At 40.5% G+C, this 24,849-nt stretch overlaps 3 protein-coding genes across 6 annotated transcripts in view; 2 read left to right on the forward strand and 1 right to left on the reverse strand.

Moving 5' to 3' along the window:
- The window catches only part of LOC105450132 (putative uncharacterized protein DDB_G0271606), a 14,809-nt gene extending 919 nt beyond the window's left edge, over positions 1–13,890 (forward strand). Inside the window, exons 1-2 of one of the 2 annotated variants that reach the window (XM_011689829.1) lie at positions 337–437; positions 9,567–13,890. In XM_011689829.1, coding sequence (XP_011688131.1) covers positions 429–437; positions 9,567–11,348 — 1,791 coding nt within the window. In that variant the 5' untranslated portion in view covers positions 337–428 and the 3' untranslated portion in view covers positions 11,349–13,890. Of the gene's footprint in view, positions 1–336; positions 438–9,566 lie in introns of those variants that run through there. The other variant, XM_011689830.1, reaches the window with a different exon arrangement.
- LOC105450130 (carbonic anhydrase 2-like) lies at positions 2,709–24,598 on the reverse strand. 3 transcript variants are annotated; one of them, XM_011689825.1, is made up of 8 exons: positions 24,457–24,598; positions 21,219–21,551; positions 17,979–18,020; positions 17,733–17,894; positions 16,951–17,198; positions 16,601–16,837; positions 16,192–16,371; positions 2,709–3,114 (listed from the first exon to the last, which is right to left on the reverse strand). In XM_011689825.1, the coding sequence occupies exons 2-8, from the start codon at positions 21,259–21,261 to the stop codon at positions 2,869–2,871; spliced, it is 1,158 nt and encodes a 385-aa protein (XP_011688127.1). In that variant the 5' UTR covers positions 21,262–21,551; positions 24,457–24,598; the 3' UTR covers positions 2,709–2,868. The 3 variants fall into 3 exon arrangements, with proteins under 3 accessions (XP_011688127.1, XP_011688129.1, XP_011688128.1); XM_011689827.1 differs by lacking the exon at positions 2,709–3,114 and adding an exon at positions 15,569–15,810 and having other exon boundaries at positions 24,457–24,594; XM_011689826.1 differs by lacking the exon at positions 2,709–3,114 and having other exon boundaries at positions 15,569–16,371; positions 24,457–24,594.
- On the forward strand, positions 14,611–15,560 carry LOC105450131 (coiled-coil domain-containing protein 12). Its single transcript, XM_011689828.1, has 3 exons — positions 14,611–14,801; positions 14,880–15,018; positions 15,311–15,560. The coding sequence occupies exons 1-3, from the start codon at positions 14,674–14,676 to the stop codon at positions 15,479–15,481; spliced, it is 438 nt and encodes a 145-aa protein (XP_011688130.1). The 5' UTR covers positions 14,611–14,673; the 3' UTR covers positions 15,482–15,560.
- Positions 24,599–24,849: the final 251 nt, after the last annotated feature.

Here is a 24,849-nt window from a genome sequence, read left to right on the forward strand (position 1 = left end):
AGAGAGAGAGAGAGAGAGAGAGTATAAAGATATGTATCTATATTAAGTGCTTTTGTATTCAAATATCGGCCACGTGACACGTACTCATCTGACATAAACCTATCCCTATTTCCCTCGCTCGCGAAACGCGCGGGAACGCGACGGAAATGGGTCACGGGAACGCAGGCGGCGGTATTCAAAAGGAGCCGATCCGCGGCGAGACGTACGGGACCGAAAGCGGCGAGACCGCCGCAGCTGCTGGACAGTGAACCTGCCAACCTGTACGTGCAACTTGTACGTATATGCGTGTTAACACCGGTGGGGTACGTGACCCCACCTCCGTCGCGCACATCAGGGACTATCACTACCTACCTACCTACCTCTATTCAGGAGATCATCTTCCCGAAGTAAAAGCCGAGTACTGAACGAGCGTGGGCACAGACAGCATCATGCGCTTGGTGAGTACGAAACCACTCATTCACTGATCAGCTTTCCCGCTTAGTGAACTTTCCTTCGATTTTCTCTTCTTTCTCTCTTTTTTTTTTCTTTCCTTTTCGTTTCTTCGAAACACATCAGCTGTGTCGATCCTCTTCCTGCTCTCCTCTTCGCGGTGGTGGATTACGCATTTCTCGTGTCAAGTGACAGTGACTCGAATAATATCGATCTCGATGAGTGCGAATTAGTGATCGGGTACAGGTTTAGAAAAACTTGATGGTGACACAAACGTAATAATATCTCGAAGCCAGCTGTATCTCAAATTATGCATTCGAGATTAAAAATTGCGAATTGAAGATTAAAATTTAACCAACCGAAACGAAACGGGATAATTTTAAAATTAAAATTATCTGAATAATTAAATTCTAATTTTCAATTTGCAATCCTCGGTCTCCAATGCGTAGTCTGATATGGTCTTTAAAACGCGTATGGCAAACGAAAAGTAATCGAATATCAATAATCGAGAGACAAGTTCCATTTAGGATATCTTGAAAAAGAAAAAAATTATAATATCGTGCGTTCGATCTCTTCTCGTTTTCCCTGTTTTTTTCCGTCGTTGAGTACGACGTCCGATAATCCATGCGTTGGTTTAAGTTAAGTTGTCACACGTGATGAAATTAAATGCCATTACTCGGTGATAGCAGTCCTCCCGCAAGTAATTCTAGTACTAGCTAAATGCGTACGCATTGATACTCAAGTAGATACTTGAGTTTCTACCTGCGAAGAAACCGACGATGTGAGCATTTCACGGTGGCCACTTTCTTCTTCCATCATATGTTTCGCTACTTCCAGATTCGCGAGTGTACATATCGTACGCGCGGAAGGGACATGTGCATGAGCTTTTCTACTTAACGAATTTTTTTTTTTCGATAGCCGTTTAATGAATCGTTTGTCCGATCGGCCCGATTTTTCACGCGCAATCGTGTCATGTCATATTTCCGATAAATATTAATGGTTTTGCTACTCTCAATAATGAAAACGCGCTATCATGTGGCAATTATGGATAGCAAATTACATATAACTATCCAATACTTAATATCAATATCGTGCAACTTGAAAAATAACGTATTGTGGATGTGATCTAAACCAAATTTTTTATTTATAGTTGCTTTGTTAGATCGCACTTTTTAATATATTTAGAAGTAATGATTAGAACTTGAAAGTTGCTTCGCTTAAGTTACACCTACTTTCCATTTATGCTTTATAGTTTATATATTGATAAATTAATATAAAGATATTTTAAATTAAAAAAAATATTGTTTTTCAAAAAATTAATATTTAATTATATATATTTGTTCAAAAGCTAATCGTTTTCTGTTTAAAGTCTACATCTCAGGCTTTAAAAAAGTACCAATCATACTTTGCTTTTGGAAACGACTTTCGCTTATCGGGCAAAAATTCGTGACAAACGCTAATAAACGTTAATTTTGCCGATTTTTTTTAAAGCAGTCCATAGCGGTATAACTCTCGAGATTAATTCGAAACGAAGAAACTAAATATAGTTATTTTATAGTCGCTGATTCAGATAAAGAGGTCGGTCCTCCCGCGGTCTCCGCAATTTACCTGTCGGCGTCCACTTTACGGCAATTCACCGTGAAGCTCACCGACTAGGCTCATTACCAATCGCATTAATGAATCGACGTGCTCCGGTGCAGTCGCTGGACCACTGGATCAATTTCTACTTGCTCGCGAATTGCGCCAAGGCGAAACACGCGAGCCGTGTATGTATACGCGTTGATGGATATGCGCTTCTAACGACCCAGTTGTCATGTAGCACGGGCGCGTTAATTAGCGTTAGAATTAGTTTCACGGGCAGGCTGAAACGGAGGGTCGGCATGCGAGTCGTTAGTTTTGAAGCGATCGAGATTGATCGCCGTGCTGTATCGTGGAAAAAGTGTGTACGTATACATGTATACGTATGTGTTATAAAAAAGAAAGGGAGAAGAGAGAAAAAGACAGTGAAACCTTTCGAAGTGAGATATTATGCTCGTCGCGGTCTAGATGCATACGATATATATGCTCTCTCTCTCCTCGTATAAGTTCGATCAATGGACCAAAAGGGGAATATGTCGATAACACGTAGTACGACGTGAGAGTTCATTCGAAATCGGCACAGGGCGCGGCGGAGAAACGGAAATAAACAATCGGGCAGAAACAATCTAATCAAATTGACTTGATGGATCGTATAAAGGCCTGCGCGCTGCAATTCCACGGATTTGTGTGTGGTGCGAGCTGCGCGCAATAAGATAATTTTCTCCGATTATATCTCGAACGATCAGTTTTTCCGGTTTTCTAATTCGACGCGACGTGTGTGTATCTCCGCGGAGAAAAAGTACCTTCGAGGATCTCTTTCGCTTAAACCGATCATTCGAGATCCTTCATTTTTATGCACGGTCATGCCGACGAGGTACCTCTCTGGTCGATGGCGCGCGCATTTCGAGAGAAAGTAATTATATCAGGCATTGATGACGGTGGAGGGATGGGCGTGGATACCTGTGTGTCGGAGACGGCGGGTTCGATGACCCTCGAAAGCAGATGGCATCTTTTTCGAGCCGCGGGAAGAAAGTTTTCTTCTCCTCCGGTTCTTTTTTTTTTTACTTCTTTTCCTCTCCTCCGTTTCGAGCGCCGCAACGATCCATTCTGTGAACAGAGCGAGATAAGCCGGATAAAACGTATTACACGGCAGGCAAGTTCTTACGAAACCCGAAAGCCGGCCGACCATGCCGCCTAGGAGTGCAGCACGGGAGGCATCTAATCGAGAACGCGGCGTGGACGTAATAGTAACGGTAGCCGGGAGATTCCACCTGCCTCTCCTCTGAATGGGAAAGATTTCCGGACGCGTTTCGTAAGACGCGTCGATGTATCTCGACGTATCCCGTCCGTCCAACTACCTATATGTATACGCCTGCAGAAATCTATACGCGCGGCGCCGTAAATCAACGGCTTCCTTAATAATCGCGAACGTACTGTTTCGCGGTCCGTTGAATCGACCATTTTTTCGCGTCGAAAGTGGAAAGTCGCGCGCCCATCGGCTGCATCCTCTCGTACACGTCGCATAGCTCCGTAGACGCGTCGGCGTTTATTCCAATACGCATAAGGTCATGCAAGACGTGCGGAACAATCGCGTCTAACCGCTCGGGGACACTCCCATGCTTCGAATTTTTCACGGTATCCTCCACCGGCTCGCAGCTTCTGCCCCGGATAACTTTCCATGCCCGATCCATGCCGTCGGATTACACGGAAAGACTTGGGACTATCACGGCTCTCGATCATTATTGGTATTACGTGTATATATATAAAGTATACCCGACGGTGGAATGCTTTCGCGACCACCCTTTGTCTGGTAGGTGATCCTTCGAGATCTAACGGTCGAAGCCGCGAGGAAAGTAGTGGCGGAGTTTCTACAACAATCTCAGAAGAAGAGATAGAAATCTCAGCAGCATTCTAGCCAATTATCGACCTCGAACCAATTTAGATTGATGGATACGTGTGTACTTTGGGCCAAAATAAACCGTTTCGAGCGGCAGAGGCGGACACGGTCCTTCTCGATGGAAGCTCCCCGTCTCGACTTTCTCTCGTGGAGTTTTGCGATATGATACGGCCTATTGGCGCGGGCGTACGTCGTGGTGTGCGTCTCCGCGTTTAATTGCATTCGGGCGCATCGGCCCATCTTCTCTCGCTAGATTCTGTGCGTTACTCAACGACCAAGGACTCGTTGTATAATCGGTACGTACTTGGCGACATCGCCGAGACGCCGCGCTTTCACGTTTCCCATTTCCGCGTTTCTGCGTGTCCCGCGCGCGTGTCCGAAATGTGGGAGGCAGAGCGGTATCTCGGTACATCGCGGCGCCAACGATGAAAAGCCGATTGCATCTGAGAAAATGATTAAAAAAAGAAGTGGAATAGATTTTATCGATCGGTTGCGTGATTCGCTGAAAGGAAACCGACTTCGGACGCGGAAAGTAGCGCTTTTCCGCTTGTTTTTTTGCACGTATTGTCTTCGCTGGATGCGGTTGTCGGATGTGATGTCATTACCTAAGATCAAAATTGATTAGGGTATAATCCTCTCAGATCTAAATTAACTTCGGGCAGCTCGAGTATCGAGTAATAAAGAGCCATAAATCCAACAATTTTCCTTGCTCATTATAAGATGTCGTTTGCCCGAGTTGGTCTTGAGATAATGTAAATTTATGTCGGAAACGTATAATAACGATAATCAAGATAATTTAATGACAAATATACTTGACTATGACTCAACCGTTTTCCAAACCTTTCAAAACTTCAACGTAATTGAAGTCAACCTGTACAATTAAGATTTACATTATATCAGAAATCGATTTTTCCTTAAAAATTTGCAGAATGACTATTATCTGTTACAACTTTGCAATTTCTAGTAATACGTCTTCGCAAAAATTATTTAAACAGAAGAACTTTGCCAGAGTTCTGTTAAAAATTTGTCCTCAACGAAGCTATATTAATGATCTTGAGGAGAAACCCGGCCTGTCCTTTAATTACCAATTTCTACAACGTACATCGATTGCGCAAAACGTAAATCCTTAACTGAAGAATTCGTTTCTCTCATTAAAGAATTCATTCACAATATTAAAAAGAATGTCAGGGATTTTAGAATATCTCGTATATGCGTCTCCATCGAGGACGTGAGAAGAGCTATTAACGCGAGGGAACATCGTTATCTGATACTTTGTATTACGCACGCATATATAATTAGCGCAAATTTACAGGCGCGCTTTTTCCTGCGTTCGATAGACGCTTCATAGGAAGTTTCGCTGTCGATGTTAGACGACGGTGAGAAAAATGCGGCCGGGCGTGTATTGCCGGCTCGGGCGATGTTGCGTCAAACCGATTCGTCGTAATCTGGCACAAAAGCCGAGTCCCGCAGTCCCTGTAACTGACGGCGGGTCTTAATGCCTGTCACGCCGCGGCAAGAGTACAACGCCGCGTTCAGGCAAGTTCACGAGCGTTGCGCATCCTCGACATACTGCCGAGTGAAAGTGCCGCCTGTGCTCTCGCGGTTTCTTCTTCCTCATCTTCTGACTTCCACCGCGCCAACAGTGTTATTGCGAGCCGGATCAACGTGACGAGTTCTCTCACGCTGTTTCCCCACTCTCCGCGATCGCGGCACGGCGTGAAACGGACTTCTCCTCGCCTCCTCTTCGATTAACCGCGCGACAGGTTTTCTCGGTATCATTGTTATTCACGAGCTTTATCTGACCCATATTTTCAATCGTAAATTTTGTCAAGCGTTCAGCGATACAGGATTTTATTAAAAAAAAATTCTTTGAAATGAGATTTGCAGCGAGACGATTAATTATATTTATCTGTAAGGCTATATTTTTCATTTTCTATTCTTGACTTGTGTCTAGCAACGCACGATGTCTAGAAGAATCTATGATACTTCATTCAAAGTTAATTATATTGTTTGAAAATCGGTTACTTTAATGATATACGGTACATTCCGAATGAAGTAGAAGAGGTCTCGAAAATGATTGTAATAACTGGGACTCGACTGTCTCCGTCCGATTATCATCGTGAAGCAATTAACTTTAGGTGCTAATGTTTGTCGTTATGTATTTAATTGAGGCAGTTCTGCTCATTAAACATTCAGTTGACGATATCGCTTCGTATATATAGCTATAAAATCCATATCTGATAAAACGGAAACGACTTAATTCTTAATTTATTAAACTTTCATCGAAATTTTAATCAAAGATAATTTCAATCTTGATGGCGCAACATTTATCCAACGAGATGCACGCGGCTCAACGGGCCCCAACGGAATTAATCAACGGGAAATCCGAGGTTTCCTTAGCAATGTAATCTTCTATCGCGCATTTGTATTGTCAATGCAGCGTTTCAGCTATTTTGTAGGCGCGGTGAAACTCCGCGTTGTATTCTCCGCGATGGAAAATGACGGGTCAGGAGTTCGCCACGCGAAAATGTCCGTAATCAAAGATTCGCGATAGCCAAATATGAGACCCCGGAGATCCTTTTAACGACCGGTTGGGGGACAGTCTATCGCGCGGGCAGAGCATATTCCTCTCCTCTTCCTCCTCGCGATAGTTTCTTTCCTATAGTGCATATATATACATATTTATGCGGTTTTCGACTTTTTCGTCGTTGATTAATTAGCGTGTTTCTGCAATTACGTGCGGTGGGGAAAATTATTTAACGTCTGCGTCTATAAATCCGTCGCAGCGGTGACACGTGTTAGATCGGGGGAGGGGGGAGGGAGGGAGGGAGGGAGGCGGGAGGAATTCTCGGTCGGTGAGTTTCGAAAGTGAAAACCAACGTCAAAAGCGCGCACGACATGAATCAGTTCCAGCATCCAGACCATTATTAAGAGATACGACACCTGCAAGCCCGGCCTGCCCCTCCCGTTTGTATGTACCGCCTGGAGATTAATGAGACGCCGGACCAGCATCCGCGGTGTACGGGGAGGATGCTTGTTACGGGTTTAGAAAGTTCCCAAAGTTGTCTAGCCGTTGGTATGCGCCGCCGTGCCGCTCCGTCATTTTTACTGTCAGCGCTCCCGCAGGTTTATAGCCGCGAGGATGGGATGTTCGTCGTGTATGCGATTCAAAGTGAACAAAAGGCCTCATGAACATTCTAATGATCTTACGCCTCCGTCGCGTCGCGTTCGCGCAATACTCCGCGGTCTCTCGTTTCTACGTTTAATACAGCGAAACTAAATTAACTATCCATAGGCGCGATCCTATACCCGAAAGGAGAGACGAGCAGGGACAATTTTACTTAAGTTTACCGTCACAGCAGCGACGCTAAACGCGTGGCGGTTCCCCGTTTTATTATGTGTAAATTATGGGATAGATTTACAGGCGTCTAATAGACTTTCCCCTTCTGTACCGGCAAAAGCACCGGCATTTAAGCCGGGCTTGCTGCGCGATGAATATATAATTTGATAATTCTCCACGTTTGCGTCGTTGACCCCGGCGTGTCGTATATACCGTTGTTTCCTCCGGGTGCGGTGTAACTTTCTTTACAAATGTCAGAGGTACGGCCCTCGTGTAATACAGCGCGGTTAGCGCTTCCTCTTTTTTTCCCCCCTCTCTTTGTTTGCGCATACTTAAGAGCACTTTAGCGTGCCGGAGGAATCCACTTATTTTCACCGATTCACCGTTGACAAGGAGTTATGGTTGACACGTACTCTTGAATAATTTCCCCTCCTCCCCTCGCCGCTTGAACGGCCCCGGCGAAAACGCGGAATGTTCCTTGACGCGCCATGCGAACGCGTCATACCGGTGCTCCCACCGCGACAATTTGACGGATCGCAATCGGGGTGAAAGTTCAAAACCCACAAATCGCTTCCGATGGATAGCTCGTGGCCTTTCCGGGGCGTAACCGGCTTCGTGCCGTCTGGATGGATTACGTTGCCGATCCGTTTGAATAAAATCCCGGCACGAAATCGGCGGATCGTGCGATACCCTCGTTTAAAATAGCATCTAAACGTGCCTTGATAATGAACGATCGAACGCTACCATTGCACGAAGAGTCTCCCGTTATTGTCTTCGTCATCGTCACGTGTCATTATGGAAACGAAAGGAACGCGGCCATTAAACGTAAAAGCATCATCAAAGGCGGCACTTTCCCAAATTGCCCGTTTGTAACTACCTGAGGTGGCGTGGGGACAAATAATTATAGGTGTGGCGTTGAAGTCAGGATGATTATTGTTAATGGATTGATAAAGAAAAAAATTATTTGCTATTCATTCTCCAGGGAGCAATATCGAACGTGACGCAAAACAAAAATAAAACGAGTTGTTCATTAATTTTAATTTTCGTAAAATCACCTTAAAAACAAAAGGAATATAGAGAAAATTTCTTGAGCACTTTCGATGTAATATTTACTTTTACTTTCATAATTTAATACCGTGAGAACGTGAAACAACCCAACTTGTATTAATGATAGACGTTACCCGCCAATGCCGGAATGCAATAAAACTGGCGATACTTTGAAAATTCCGCGAGAATCAAGATGAAGCACGTAACAGAATTTGAGCGTTTTTACGAATAATCCTCACCGTGCTGAATTTCGATTATTCGCGGCGACGACGTAACAAAGCTCTGCGGCATCTCCATCCTGGATTAAGTGGAGTTTCTCTCCACTTAAATACCAAAGTTTATTCCCAAGAGCCCGCGCATATGCGCTCCATACGTGCGTAATTAAAGATACGCGCTTCTAATTGCATTCGAGTTCAGCAGAAGCATAATGGAATCCCCGTCGAGTTCGCGCGTTTATCGTTTTCTTCCTCGGTCTTAAAGGGACTCGTCTCCTTCGCTTCCTAACTCATCGAATTATTATTCTTGGGATCAGTGTGTAGCAAGTGGGGAGATTGACAAAATTTTAAAAATGCATTCCTGTACTTGATAATTATATATAATGTAATGTATTAAAAAAAAAAACCGTTATATATGACCTATAATACTATATAATAAATAGCTTCTGCTAAACGCTTACTACACCTGTTATTATGCTCGTTACTATACAGTTTTCAATTTTCCGAGAATATGTTCGCGTATGCATTTAATTATGCATGTGCGTCTTTTCGGCGACGACAGCCGTGTACGCGCGTTCTCGCGTAATTACATAAAACATGCAAATCGCCGGTCTCCCTCATACGGCTCGAAAGCCATAGGTACGTGTTTACCATGTTTTTAGGAGGAGAAAATCGCCTACGGGCCGTTGTGAATCTTCCACTTCATAACGGGACTTACGGAGATAGACTGAGGCGGACAGAGACTTTAGCTTTCAATCTCTCTCGAATCAATATGGTGAAACCAGTCATAAATGTCCATTTTTGTGCCATCAAAATCTCGTCAATGTCGTCACATTTATAAATAAATTCTAGTGTATCTTTTCCCCAAATGACCTTGTTTCATTGAAGCCCTCGATTGCGATTGAAGAGATCGATCTATTAGCGACATGGGGGACAAATTTTGCTACAACGATTTACCTTCGCATCGCACGATAAAGAATATCGAGTTGTAATAATTATGAATGTCATCTAGCTTACGTAATATTGCATTGTCTCAATATCTCTCATTATAATTTTGCAGGTAGCCATAAAAATTTTAGTAGCAGTAACCTGCTTCAGTCTGGCTAGATCTCAGAAACCTGAGATCTCAGCTGAGGCTCTCGAAATTCCACCGCCACCACCGATAAAACTCGACAAAAACTTACGGCAAGCGTTGCTGAGAGCGCTTACGGAACTAGAGGCCGAATCCGCGGAGCAGCGAAAGGATGAAGACGAAAAAGCGCTCATCATGACTGTCGAGAAATCTTTCGAAGAAGTGGTCAAGAAGAATCTGAATAAGAACATCGGCGTGATACCGAAAGCTACATTCTCGTTCGACGGTTTTCCTGGGGATGAGGAAATTCCCAATGAGGAAAAACTGCAAAATTCGAGCTTTCTCGAGTCAAAGAGGTACGTTTCCTCGAGTCCGTCGGCGATGATAGAAAAAGCGAGTCACGACGACGCCAGAAGCTACCACGTGCAGAACGTGGTTCTGCCAGATAAAACTACAACGCCGCGAATTGAATCTAAAGCGGAAGCGAAGACTCCGAAGACTCCCGCGGGCTCGGCTACGGTCAGCAAGATTGAGAGTATCACGCTGAAACCGATCACGCAATTATCGGAGAGCTTGACGCAAAGCGCCAGTAATGGGATTGCCGGTGCCGGGAATAACGGACTGGTAGTACCGAAACCGACTGCATCTAGTCCGACAGTTCCGCCGAGAAATAATGTCACTTCGTCTTCTAGCGCTAATAAAGACAGGACTCCGGCGGAGGAAGTGAAAATTTTCCAGGCGCCTCTGGTGGCGGCCTTCACGGTGCAACAGGACGAGCTTGGTATACCAAAGAGCATCGTGCCGATTTACAGGCAATTAGGCGATGGGCAGGCTCTCACTCTTCAGGAGCAATTAGAGTTCAAGCAGAAATTATTGGAGCAACAACTGGCGGAGTTGCAGCAGCAGCAGATCCAGCAGACGCAGTTTCTCGTCAGGCAACGTCAAATCTACGATCAGCAGTTGAGACAGAAGCAGCAGCAACTGTATCTTCAAGAGCAGGCTAGAATCAAGCATTTGGAGGAACAGGCTAAGATCAAACAATTGGAGGAGCAGCGTTTGAAGCAGCTGGAGGAGCAGAGGATCTATCGTTTGCGTCAACACAATCACTTTCCACTGTCGCAAAAGCCGCACATCTTCGAACAGTCAAACGTGTTGCCGCTTCAGCCGCCTTTGGAGCCTACCGTTCATCTCCAACCAAGCGTGTCCCTGGAGGTACCCAGCGTCGCGGCGCCTCCATTATTTCGCACGAACTATCAGGAGCAGTTGCACTTCCAGCAGTTCCGTCAGCCATCCCAACCACAGCCCCAACTTCAGCCCCAGCTTCAGCCTGCACAGCATCAGCAGCGATTGCAACAGAATTTCGTTTCGTTTCCTACCGACTTCCAGCCGCCTGTGGCACCGGCCACCAGATTTAACAGACAGGAGGCCTTCAACGCAATTGGCAATTTCGGTTTGAACGTGGACAACAAGCAAGCGCCTCCGTCGAGGAACGCGTTCAATTTCAACGCGCTACCAAGGAACCCTAACACGTTCGTTTACAATCCCTACCTACAGTTCAGGCAGATCCCAACAAGGGCGCAAACACCGGCCAAGCAGATCCAGCATTTGCTTTATCAATCGGGAGTCGCCGGTGAATTGGGCAACGTACAGGGCCCAGGTGGCGAGGACCTCAACATCGTGTCCAAGGTACTGGCGTTGAACGTTGGCGCGTTACCCAACAAGAACTATCAATACACCACGAATAATCGCGGTAAATTGGGCAGCGCGTGAATACATAGAGACAGAATAGAGACGTATCGATGTAAAACTTCGACGAGTCGTGTAAATCACTACAAGACGATATTAGCAAGGTGAAATCGAGCTCTCTCTTTTTCTCTGTGTCCCTCTCTTCTTCCTCTCGTGCTTTTCTCTATCGTTCATCATCCGCCTTCTTTCTGTGTCTTGACCTATTCTTATATAAATAATCTTTAATTTCTCGAACCCCTTTGATATTGAAACACACACGCACACCGATGACAAAGTCCGCGGATTTTACACATACACATGTATGTACATATATATAAAGAATGGTTATTCATAGCTCGCGCGAGAGGACGCAGGATGACTTGGTAAATTCAATAGTACACGAGTCATGACGATAGTAACCTTGAATACCACAGCATCCAAGTGAAATCGAATCGTTTTGCCCTCGGTGAGTTACCTCCGCGAAATTTTACTCTCCGTCATATCTCTCGACGACCGATAGAAGCGTGAGACAAACAAAGAATAGGCGCCTCCGGGGAGAGGAAAAGAATCGGCATAACGAGGAAGCTATGTTCTCTTTGCGAGCGGTATAATGGTATTAATTACGATTGTATGTATTAACAAGGGCCTGCCCGTGTGTAACGGCCTTCCCGTTGCGCGATTACGCAAGTTCGCAGTTTTTTAGTTCGCGACGGCGCAAACACTGTATATAATATAATTGTGTGACTCCAGCTTCGCTTCCTCGTCCCTTTTGATTTTCTCTTCCATTCTTAATACGGGGCGCGCCCGCGACGTGAGCACTGCCGGGGCTTCGTCGATAATAGCAAGAGCACGTTTCAACGGCGGAGAACGCAACGAAGAAGCACGTAATCATAAAACGTAACCGTATATAGCAATAAGCATATTTATGTTAACAGGAGGAGGATTAATCCATGCGCTTGACATGACATGAAAGAAGGCGAAAATCTCGCCGGACTCGCATTAGCTATTACGTTTCACTTGGATTTGACCATGATTACGCTCGAGAAAAAAAATATCTCGCGATTTATCCTCGGCAAGTATACGGCTCGCAAATTTGCCATTCTCAAAAATTCGTCAAGTTAAATAATTGTCATTTAAATAATTATTCTACCAATGCGTGCGTCTAATAGATTATTTGTACTCTATATAAGAAAAAGAAAAAATAAAATTTATCCAGTTGCTTCTTCAGTTAAAAAGTTTTCCATTGAAAAAAAAAAGGCCAAATCCAAGTTCATTAAAGATCAAAACTCTATCGATTAGCATTTTACAACATAGCCTATATGTGTAAAATTGTTCGAGTTAGTTCTAACAAGACGTACACATGCACACGTAACAAACGCGCACACACGGAGAGGCTCGCTTCGGGATCAGGGGTCTCGCGAAGTCGTGCATCGAGCCGCGCGCGCATCGGGGGATTGAAAATCCTTCTTCGACTGTAAATAAACTTTCCCCGGCGGGTACCACACAATGCCGACGAGGAAGCCGCCGACGCGAGAGACACATCTCTCGCGTGTATATACGTGTATGTCCTCAATTTCACAAACGTTTGGCACAGATCCGTGATTTCACCCGGCGGGCGAATCGGCGAATCTCGTGGGACATCGGCGTCTCTCTTGTCTTACCAAAAAAAAAATTCTGTTAAACTTATAGATAATAATTTATCAAGTATCACTGTTCGGTATCATTGTAATCAACAAACCGATAACACTATCGTAATTTATGTCGTTATCAACCGCATGAATTATATGCGTTTCATGCACGTTTACTCGTGTCAGAAAGAATACATACGCAAACAAACATACACACACACATTTTGCCATTCTCTTTTCTCATAAATTCTCTCTACAATAATCAGATAACATCACGAAACATTTCCGCGCGCAACGTCTCTGTTGTCTTACTAAAAAAAAGTTCTGTTAAACTTATTGACAATTTGTCAAGTATCATTATTTAATATCATTGTAATCAGCAAACAAAAACGCTATTATAGTTTGTCTCGTTATCTCCCGCGTGAATTATTATATGCGGCCTGTGCATATAATTTACTCGTGTTGAAAAGAATACACACACATTTTACCTCATTCTCTTTCTCATATATAAATTCTCTCTATTAATCTAACATCACGGATCATTTCCGTAGTGCTATTTATTTATTTGATTCGACGTTCGAAACGCTACAGGAGACGCTTCACGAATTTCCGGAGTTGCGCTTATGAGCAACGATAAATATTCGCCTTGATTAAAGATTTAAAGCTTTGTCTCGAAACTGAAATCGATGTTGGATGCGATGCACCTTCGGCGAGAGTGACTGCGTGAGCGAAAGTTGGTGGCGATTCGTTCATAAATGCGAGTCCTTTACAAGCGCTAGCTGAGGCTTGCGCGACTGAACGTAACATTAAAATAAAATAAAATAACATTAAAATAAAATATAGATAGATAGTGTTAGACGTAATCTCGATATAATTAATTTGCTTATAATTTATCTGATGCTGATGGATTGTACGTATTCTTGTGTATAAATGTTAATAAACTAATTTGTTTTACAAAGCGCGGTCGTTTCATTTCGTCGTAAAAATCAATAGAAAATATAGAAACTTTAATTTATTAAAATATAAAGATATTGCTAAAAACATTTTAATTAAAAAATGATATCAATTATATTATAATACATATTTTTTATATATTATACATATGCGTATTAAAATTTTCTAAATGACTGTACTGATCCTTAAAATTGCAATAATGATTTTTAATTATTTACAAATTATTGAGATATAAAAATCACAACTTCAACATAAATTATTAAAAAATTTCAATTAGCATTTTCAGTTTATATTACTAGAAGTTGAATACGGATAATATATCATTAATATTAATAATTAATTCTTGTGCGTAAATATATTATATCTCCAAAATATGAATTGTTCAATTGTCAGTAATTACATTGATAATTATCACTTTTTAAATAAATTCTTTTATGCCATATAATTACTTAATTAATTTAACAATTAAATAAATATATATAATCACATATGTCTAATATATAAAGATTTTGAAACATTTTTTTTTACTTTTGCAGCAATTGTTAGAATTAGTATTTCTTAGAATTTCTGTTAAATAAAATATGTACTTTTTACGTAAACATATACATTAAAAAAAACCTCTTTCTTTCCAATCTAACAGTAAGTATATTTAATTAAAATCAAATTTTCTGCGCACGCGCGAAAAACCCTATCTGGGAACATAAATTCTCAAATAGTGTCCAGACTTTTACCCTAGAAGTCACTAAAGTGTCATCTGTAAATTCTGTAAATTTAACGAGTGTTTGAAAATGACAGAGGAGAAAATTGGCTCGTTAGAGGAGGAGGCTTTAAAGAGAAAAGAACGACTTCAGGCACTCAAGAGGAAGAATGAAGAAGGCAAAGAAAATGCGGACAACGTGGCCGAAAATTTGCCGAAGTAAACCTCGTTTCAGTGATGCAGGTTAAAACCTAACCTCACATCATAACCGAATTGCTCAATATCTTGTGTTTTCAGGCCAAAATTTCGGAGTTACAAACCGCAAGACGAAAGCTTGAAGAATAATATAATAGAAGACGCGAAACCTGGAGATGTGGAAGCTGTAGTTCAAGAACAGCTGGACGCCGCAAAGAGTAAAGTGGTTATCGAGGAACTGGTAAGTTGGGAGGGGAGATGTCTCTCACAGAATCTGTCCTATTGCCGCTTCTTACCTACCGACGACAAAGCAAACACCTTCGGTGTTTTGACTAAATATTGCTTCGGAATTGTTTAAAAAAATTCATCAAAGATCAAAGATGATCCACTAAAGTTTTTGAATATAAAAAATGATGCATTTTCTTGACACAATATATCATATTATCAGCACCTTCTGTGCTGTACAACTACATATACAACTTCTTATTGTTAGAAACAATTTCCTTATTTTGTTTATTTTTATTATTTATCAGGATATTAGTAATTTAGCACCAAGAAAGCCTGATTGGGATCTAAAGCGAGACATAGCCAAAAAATTAGAAATATTAGAAAGGAGAACGCAGAAGGCGATAGCGGAAGAGGTGAGGGCACGTCTCAAACAAGGCCAACAAGATCTAGCAGCTTATGTAAATAACAAAGAATGATATCGTTCTCAGAAATATGTATATTTTGTAATAAATTATATACTTTTTTTATTTAGAGAATATATACCTAATAATCAAATTATTTATGACTCGTCATTATTTCTTATATATAATACTTGAAGTATTTAAATAAATTATTATATATATTATACATATATATCGTTTACTTGAACTCGCTCGCGCGAAGAATGACATAGATCTGTTTATTTTAAAATCTTAATCATCTTAACTGTCTTGAATAAAATATTATCTTGCAAGATATATTTTTATCAATATAGTTGTCCGTATGTGTGTGTGTGTGTAGTTTTGCGTATGTAATGTTATGTCATCTAAATAAATAAATTATAGTTGCAAATTAAAAAAAACATCACATAAACTACAACTGTAAATTTAAATAATTAAGTTATCATGATTTTGTAAAATCATGAAAATTTGCTTCATCATGAAATGCAATCATGAAAACAGAGCGTTTATTCAATTACAAACATCTTTAACTTTCAAAATAATATTTTAAAATTAGATCTGATTCCTTTTTTGTTTAATAACATTTTCTTATATTTTAGTATCTAACTGTCATTTTCTCCATTTAAAAGTTATGATGACAATTGAAAAACACTCTTTGACTAGAATATTTTGTATCGAGGATTTCACATTGCGGCAAACAAAAACATTGCCACAAGAGCTCCCAATGCAACAAACAGAATTGGTACCTTGATGCCTCGCTGTCCTGAATGCTCATCAAAATAATGTCTATAAGAAATGTTATTCGGCACATTTTGTTCTGTCGGAATGTTTTGGAAAACTACTCGATCCTCTAAAGGCTGCACTGGTCGAAAATTGTGAGTCAACTTATTACCTTCGGGAGTTCGTAAGTCGCGAAATGCGGCCAACTAAAATTGAAAAACAAAAAATCTATGTGTTATACTTTTTATGTATCAAATTGGCAGACGCACACATATACATGTAGTACATATAATTTAAAATTTGATAATTTTCTGATACAGATTAAATCAAATCTTAAGTAAATGAAAATCTGTGCCAAAAAATTATCAATTTAACATATTATAAATAACATATTATAAAATTCGAGAGAAATTATTGTATTCGCAAATTAGAGACCTGCTCGTGTGATAATTGTTGATGATCCTTAAAGTCAATCCACGTAGCGACCTCGAGACAAGGTGGAGTGGTTAACGAGCCGTTATACGTGAAGTAGTCCTGGATGTTTGCAATATTCGGTACAAGTAAACTTCCCAAAAATAAAGGTTCTTCCAATACTTTTCCCTTATTCACCGATTCTATGTCAGGCAGTATTTTCACAATAGAATCATACGTCGGATTCGATTGAAGACTTACCTGCGTGAGATTTTATTAAAAAGAAGGTATGTGAAATTATCTTAAAAATTACAACGATAAAAAGAAAAAATTAATTGCTTGTATAAGAACATCAATTGTTCAAATGTTCTTACCTCGTACAAATATGCTAAAATAGCCAGACCGTCATTGTGCTTAAGAGCTTCATCCATCGACGTGTAATCTTCCTTGTAAAAGACTGCGTGCATTTCCATCGGAAACGAGTGGTTGTTGATTAAATCTTCGGATCCCTCGTAGTCGTTCTCACCCCAATGAAAATGCAACTGCTCAAACGCGTAGACACTGTTCCCCAAGGGTCCTCCGGATAACATGGCCGCTTTGGACTCGTTGGTTTTCAGCATAACTGCATGGGAGAAAAAAAAAGAAGTTGCACGTAACAAAGCAATTATTAAAAATATCAGTGTGCTGTACACAACTGTAATTATTATAAATATCTTTTTTATATAACGACACCACGTTTTAAAAGTAATCTCCGTATGAGCTCGATTACGTATTAACATGCGATTAAGATCATCACGCCGGGATTTAACCGCCAATAATGACATGTATAACGAATCATACACCAGCTTTTTGCCCGAGTGTTTTAGTCATCTCTATTCAACGTTCATGTGATTTACTAATATGTTTACACGCCAGGAATAATTATAATTATCAAGTTTTATAGTCTCTTTTTCCTCGTTTTCTCGTTTTCTCGTCCCGATTATGTTGCAACGACGTTTTTTTCTCTTATACTTAGATTCTCGCGTGAACGCGAACGCGGGGGGTTTCCCAGCGGGATCGCTTAATCCGAGAAAACCTCGAGCTAAAAGCGAGCAACCAATCCGACAGTTTCTCTCTTCGGCATGCCGAATGCAGAATCGAACCGTGAAATTCTCACCCGTGTGACCGTTGTTCGTCACGTATGACTGGTACGGACTGTCAATGCCGATCAATCTCAGCGGCGGCAGGCTGACGTTCTTGACATTGTGCTCCTCTATGTTAATGGGCGACTGGTGTTTTCCAATGCACCCATGATAGTCCTCGCCCCAATGCGACGGACCTGCGAAAAAAACAGGAGTGTTCTCATTTCGAAACACATATCACTGAACTTCGGATAATGAGCTTATATGTCTGTCAGACTCACCGTGAATTCCTTCGTAACTGAAGCCTTGACCGTGGCAAAAACCTGAAAAAGAAATATTTAACTGTACTTACAATTTTTGTAAATTACGTGAATCTCGTGAAAAGGAAAACGCGGTGATGAGTGCAGATGACGAGCACGCTGATAGAATAGAGTCTCGATTATGATAATGACTGGCATGATTAAAGATGAGTACATATATGAATATGAATACAATACATTTAGAAAACATAAAGTGTTTCGATAAATAGGTAAACTCTTAGAGTTTTATGCTCGAGATTAGCATTATTAAAAGGAAGATATCTTCAATTTCAATTTTTATTGAAACTCAAGGAGATAGCTTAATATTTATAAGGAATGTATTAACATTTTCTACTCAGTTTAGATGTTATCGCGCTTTCTAACGGATCGGCCATTAAATGCGTCGGCCGGGAGATTTTCGCAGAAGTTGAAAGTGCATTTGAAGACCTCTGTCTCCCGAAAGACAATTGGCCGTTTCCGCGCGCTTATTATGCGCCAGAACGCTTCTTGATTATCTGTTAACGAGCGCTGCAGTACTCGCGATTCTTTCCTGCCGGCACTTATTCGGTGGGCGAGTCGTCACCTGGTTGCTCTAAGGTTCTTCTCGACATCTGCTCGACACATGCTACAAGAGATACTTTACTCAAGAATATTACTTTCGTTTTTTTAGTACAAACAGTCACGCGGGGACCGCCGACGCGACGTGACATCGTCTGGAAATCCTTGGCTTTAAAGCGATTATCTTGAGAATGATAAACATCCTCGGCGTCCTTCCATTACGCAAAATCCTTATTGTTGCGTATGACTACGTGAGACACATGCAAGGGGCGGCATGTCGATCCGAGATAACGATAATGCGAAATTTCGAAAAACGGAAACATTTATTCGCTTCTTGACGAAAATATTTTATGGAATTGATAATAATCGCTCCCGGACGAACAGTTGGGATAAAAAATTTTGCATCCTAGAAATATCACCTGATTGCTCTCGCATATATATATAATAATAAGAATAATAACGTGTGCCAAAAAAAAATGAGGGAATCGTCGAATTTAATTTATTGCAAAAAAAAGGCTAACATATTGACCGTCCTAACAATAGACTGAAATATATTTAGTTTTGAAAAAGATGAACGTTCGTATTGATTACAATTCATCAATCTTGTACAACAAAATTACACAAATCGATATCGCGTGGCTACGCGAATTGTCTCAAAGTTGCTAAGTTTGTGACAATCTGACAGAACGACGCGAATCATACATTTGCAAAACGCATATGAGACCTTCATTAATTTATCGTTAGAATTTCTCTTTAAAATTAAATGCATGACATTTCGATCTGTACATTAAATAAATTATTCGATTAAGCATGCAGAACATCAATTTTCGCATCTTTTTGATGAAACGAATTCTCTCGTTAAGTGTACCTCAACGTTTCACCTATCCATCAAATATTATCACTTGAGGTAATATATACGTAAATTTGCAATTTTAGCGATAGCAAAGAGGTTTCGATAACAGTGCTCGCGCTACGTTTCCACGTGTCGATTATTAAGTCTTATGCAATTTTCAAGTTCTAGGTCCTTTCCTTAATTGCAGCTGATTACTCGTGAAGATGACGTGTGCTTTGACGATATCAGAAACGACGCACGTAGACACGCACATAAACCGATATAAAATGATAATACCGTTCGGCAACTTTTATCAGACGATTCACTAAGAAAATATTGAGGCATTAGTCTAGCTCGAGAGGATTAGTTGACACCCACGCCACGTCTGGGCGTATGATAGATCGTGAAAAATCTGTCACTTCAGATCAAAATTCAAATTCTTTTTGCTTCGACCAATAATACATAATTCTATTCAAGAGGAACGTTAAAAAGAGTTAAGGATGGAACAACTCCGAGAGTTAAGAATGGAAAAGAGTTCTCTGTATTAAATATGTAAAATTACTCGACTGAGAAATGACTGGATACAACTACATTTACTTGTGATGATTCAATTTAACGTAATAATTTACCTAACGAGTATCACAGGGAAGAATCCGTCGTATTACGTTAATCATTTTTGCACGATAATCATTATGTGTCAGTTATAATAATTGCTCCTACAGTTTGACATAACGTTCATACAAAATGGAGGTATTGGAAACGGAGAAACTACGCGAAAATCAATACCTGTCAAAGCAAATCAAAATATATATGTTATGTACTTTTTTATTGAGCTCTATATTATAAAATACTTAGCATAATCCCTGTTAATAAGATTATATGTCGGCATCTTAATCGCAACTTCCGTATTCTTTGGTGTTCTGCGGTCATCTGTGCCAGCAACGATTTCAATGCATATTAATTAAATGCACATCGCGGTGTGCACTAAAATGTTTCAGTCTTAACATACTTTTTAACCATTGTAGTAAAAATTTTAAGTCAACTGTTAACAATTTTGTCGACTCATGAATGAAGCAGATAATGTATTTGCTGCATTTTCTTTTACTCGCGTGCAATTTTTTTCACCCTTGAAAATAAAAATAGATCTTGTTTTACTGTTTATTACTAAAGAAAAATGCGCCTTCAGTCTATGCTTAATAATTCAAGTAACATTATAATCGAGACATTATAGTATTTTTAATCGCGAGATTTACGTGATAAGTTTGCCAAGAAACATCGGATAATTTTATTATTTCCTTCATTATCGTAATCTCTTGCCGAAGCTAATGCTGTGATTTTAATATTTTCTTTGTTACAAAAGAATCATCGCAACTTAAATAAACATATAATATTTTTCTATATTATTTAAGATTTTGATACCTACAAAAGTTGAACAATTCTATGATCAACAGTTTTATGTTTTAATTATTAGAATGATTAAAGGTATTATCATAACTTATTTCTAAAATCAATGCGTAGATACATATATAATATTTTTGTATTTTGAAATTCACATCAACTGATTAGGAAATGACGATGACATCTATTTTAGTGTATAATAGAGCAGAATAGACGTTATTATGTCGTCTTGTATTACGTCACTTTGCTACTTGGGAATATTTAAGAAGTTTATCGAAACAATTAACCGTGCGCGAATCGTAATATATTTATTCTTCAATCTGACATAAAATAATATGTCTAACATAATTGAGAACGACAACTTGAAGAAGCATCTACAAGGTGTTTAGATCCAAAGTAACTGTGTCTTAAGTATGCAAACTGCAAAATCTTACCCGGTAGGAGAAGGAGGCCAAGATAAACGACCGAAAACACCATGATCGTCACCCCGTCAGCCGTACACCATGGAATCTCGCGGCACCAGCAACGACTCGCCGATTCGTCGAGGAATCAGGCAAGGTGTAATGCGAGTACTTCTGTTACGGCCGGTAGACTGAGTACTGCCGGCTCGATCGACCATGTTAAATAAGAGTCCACCGCTTCTATTTCGCGACGTGCGATTGATTCCGCGTGGTCGTGTCGACCGCGGGGAGGGAAGAACGATTTGTTTCATGACGATCTGCGGAATCAACACGACGAGTAATGACTTCAAGATGTGACCCTGAAAACTAGACAAAAAATAGGTGAATTAAAAACAACTTGCACACAAAAGTCTACTCTTGATGGTCAATTTGACAAATCGGGGGGTTGATTGTTCAAATCCTTTGTATTGTGTACAGTGAAACGTACACGCAAAATTGATCGAACGTCCCGAAAATCGCAGGCAGTGATTATTTAGAAGCTTGTTATCTTTAAAATATATTATTTTAATTTTTCTGATAATATGCGCAAATTTTAAAAATTTGTATTTGCATATCCGCGCTCTTTATCATTTCCCTTCTTTTGTTATAGCAAAAGCTTTTACGAAATTTTAAATTTAAAAGTGTCTGATCAATTTTTCGCTAGTATAACTCCATTGGAATTATTGTACATTTTTTTAAGAAAAAAAAAACGAATAATTATTTTGATTTCTTTTAAGGGAACGCATTTTTTACAATAATATTAAAATATTATTTTTATTATTTATTTTCGCAATGATATAACCTTCGTGGATTTCTTTAATTTAAACAAATTTTGTCTCAACTCATTTTCTGCGGAGCAAAAAAAAATGAAATTGGTAAACACTTAAATTTAAAACTTTTCAGATAATCAGATGACGAGGTCTTCGCTTGCGCAAACTTTATCGATGTAACGCTCTGCAGATGTATGTTTCACGAGCGCAATTTTGCACGTGTTTAGTATTGAACGGGCTGGTTAGTGTTTGCATGTTATTTAGTATTTAGCAGTCCGTTTGACTAGCGCAGGCGGAAATCTCTTGAATATATCCGGTGATATGTGATGAATAACTTACGGTACTTTCCTACCGGCGCGCGCTTTTCGGTATCTCCCGGTTTCCGTTTCGCGAAATTATTCTCTGTGGTTTTCTCCGACGTAATCCGACCCAACGACTGTAATCCGCGGCAGATTTGTTATACAATTCGCGATCTCATTTTCTAAATTGGCTATTGAAAGATTAATAACATCCTGTTTTTATCAATATGTAATAGAGAGGACGAACGTCCTTTTTGATCAGATTCTATGCGAAACTGATTATTATATAGATCCTTATGGCTCGCATTGTACATACGTATGTCTAGTCTTTTCATTGGAAAAAAATCAATTCACGGAAAAAGAAATAATTTGAAGCAATGTATAGCTTCAGAAAAAAACCACATAAAGTACATAAAACATAAAAATGGAAGACACATACGGAAAATGTAGTAGGTAGTTTACGCGCAAGATAACGTCGAGTATACATATAAAATATTAATGTTACATGCTAGCTTGTGTACTTTCGTACATGTAACTTGAAAAAAAAAACTGTTTAGGTAAATATTTAATAATATATATATTTTGTTTCTGTAACATTAATTACACCGAGAAGATATTTTGCTTCTACATTAATTAACTATATCTTTCGAGAAAGTATCGAAATATCGCGCGAAATATTGTCGACTTGCACGATAGCGGCGTTAAAGATAGGAATTTCATCGAGATTGGCAGGCGGCGCGTTCGATTTCGCAAGTGTTCCACACGATGAATAGTGGCATAATAGAAAAGAAATATCTCTCTCTTTCTTTCTCTCTCTCTCTCTGTATTTCTCTTTTTCTCTTCGCGCGAGCGAGGACGGATTGAGCGAGATTGGCGCAAAACACGGAACGGAGACGGAATTTTTGCAGAGGTTTTCGCTCTATTGAAATATTTGTACCAAGAACAATACGTTCACTAACAGTACATTACGCAAGAACAATATCGATCACGCAAAATCAAAAGGAATGATCCGAATGACTCCCCTTCGGTTCTGATCCTGCGTTCGCGCGAGCAATTTGATTCTCCGCGGCTAAATAACGAATGAATGCGTTATATACGATCGATTGCGCATTATGCCCGATAAAGAATTAATCGATGCGCGCGTGCAACGTGAAGTGTCACGCTCGTTAGAATTCATGTTAACATGTCGGGATGATGTCTCGCTCGCTGCTGGAATTCTGGAAAATTAACGTAATTGGTCACGCTTAACAATGCCAACGTCGGTGAACGACGTGGAGGCGTAATGTTACCTCGGCTATTGTTTGTCGATTGCACAACGCCAGAAATTGAGATAACAATCGGGCAAGGTAATGTACGCGATACGGCTCGCAATTTGTGGCCGCGGCCGATTGTCGACGTATCATGGTGCACGCGGTGGTGTGTGCCAAATGTATAACCTGCTGTTATTCGCCGTACAAAATGGGAAGGCGATGAAGACAATAATTGCGAAAACTGTCCCATACGTGATATTTACGCATCTTATAACACGGCATTTAACACGGAGATGCTATCAAATTGCTCGTCAGATTAACACGCGATTTCCTTTTTTTTTTACTTCTGAATTATATTTCTCTCGTAACGCGTGTTACATAAATGTAACACGATTAAATCGCTGAGCAAATATAAATTATTAAATGCAATTTCACGTAGCTCATTTCGCTCGCGTTTAATTTTCCAAATGCGCGGAAGATTTATCAACGTTATTATATGATAAGACATTATCTTGTTTTACGACGAAAACTCTGCGAAAACAGATCGACGAAAGTTCATCAACCTATATATACGTTATAATAATTAAGCTGTCATTAAGTCGTTAATCCGACGATTAAAATACTGTCTATTAGTACAAATTACAGTCAATATATTATCAAATTGTATAATTATATTATACCTGTTTATACTTCGATCGCTTAATGACTGGGTTTATACTAAAATGTAAACAATGACCTTTTGAACGATTCAAATACAATCTTAAAATGCTCTATATATATTATATATAGACTTGTTATATAGTCGACAAAAAAATATATGATTGCACGCTTGCGTAACGTCGACGATGTTGCAAGCGATTGCAATTGAATCGTTCTGTAAAAAAAACTACGGAGTTCAGTAGAAGAGGCATACTGGAAATTCGGGCGCATCCGCACATCATCATTCTCCCTCCCGACGATGACGACGACGACGACGATGACGACGACAACATCGACGATCAAGTCCATCGAGCGAGTTCCACGATTCCATCTGTTGTTTTCGTTTCCGACAACGATCGCTCGTAGCGCGAATATCGCGCGCGCGTGCGGCGCGTCTCGCAAGCAACGACGAAGTTTCTCGCGGCGCGAAAAGTTCCTAGGATGTCGACCGGGTGGCGGCGCGCACGCCGGTTACGCACTTCCAGGCGGCTCGCGGACTGGTCCGCGCGGCGGCGGCGGCGACCAATCAAAAGGCGCACGCGTGCGCTCGTGTGGCACGTTCGCACGCGGCGGCCGCGGCGGCGATCGCGGTGCGGCGCGGCGCGGC

The sequence above is a fragment of the Wasmannia auropunctata genome, unplaced genomic scaffold (genome assembly GCF_000956235.1).
Source record: "Wasmannia auropunctata unplaced genomic scaffold, wasmannia.A_1.0 LD336069.1, whole genome shotgun sequence".
Classification (NCBI taxonomy): domain Eukaryota; kingdom Metazoa; phylum Arthropoda; class Insecta; order Hymenoptera; family Formicidae; genus Wasmannia; species Wasmannia auropunctata.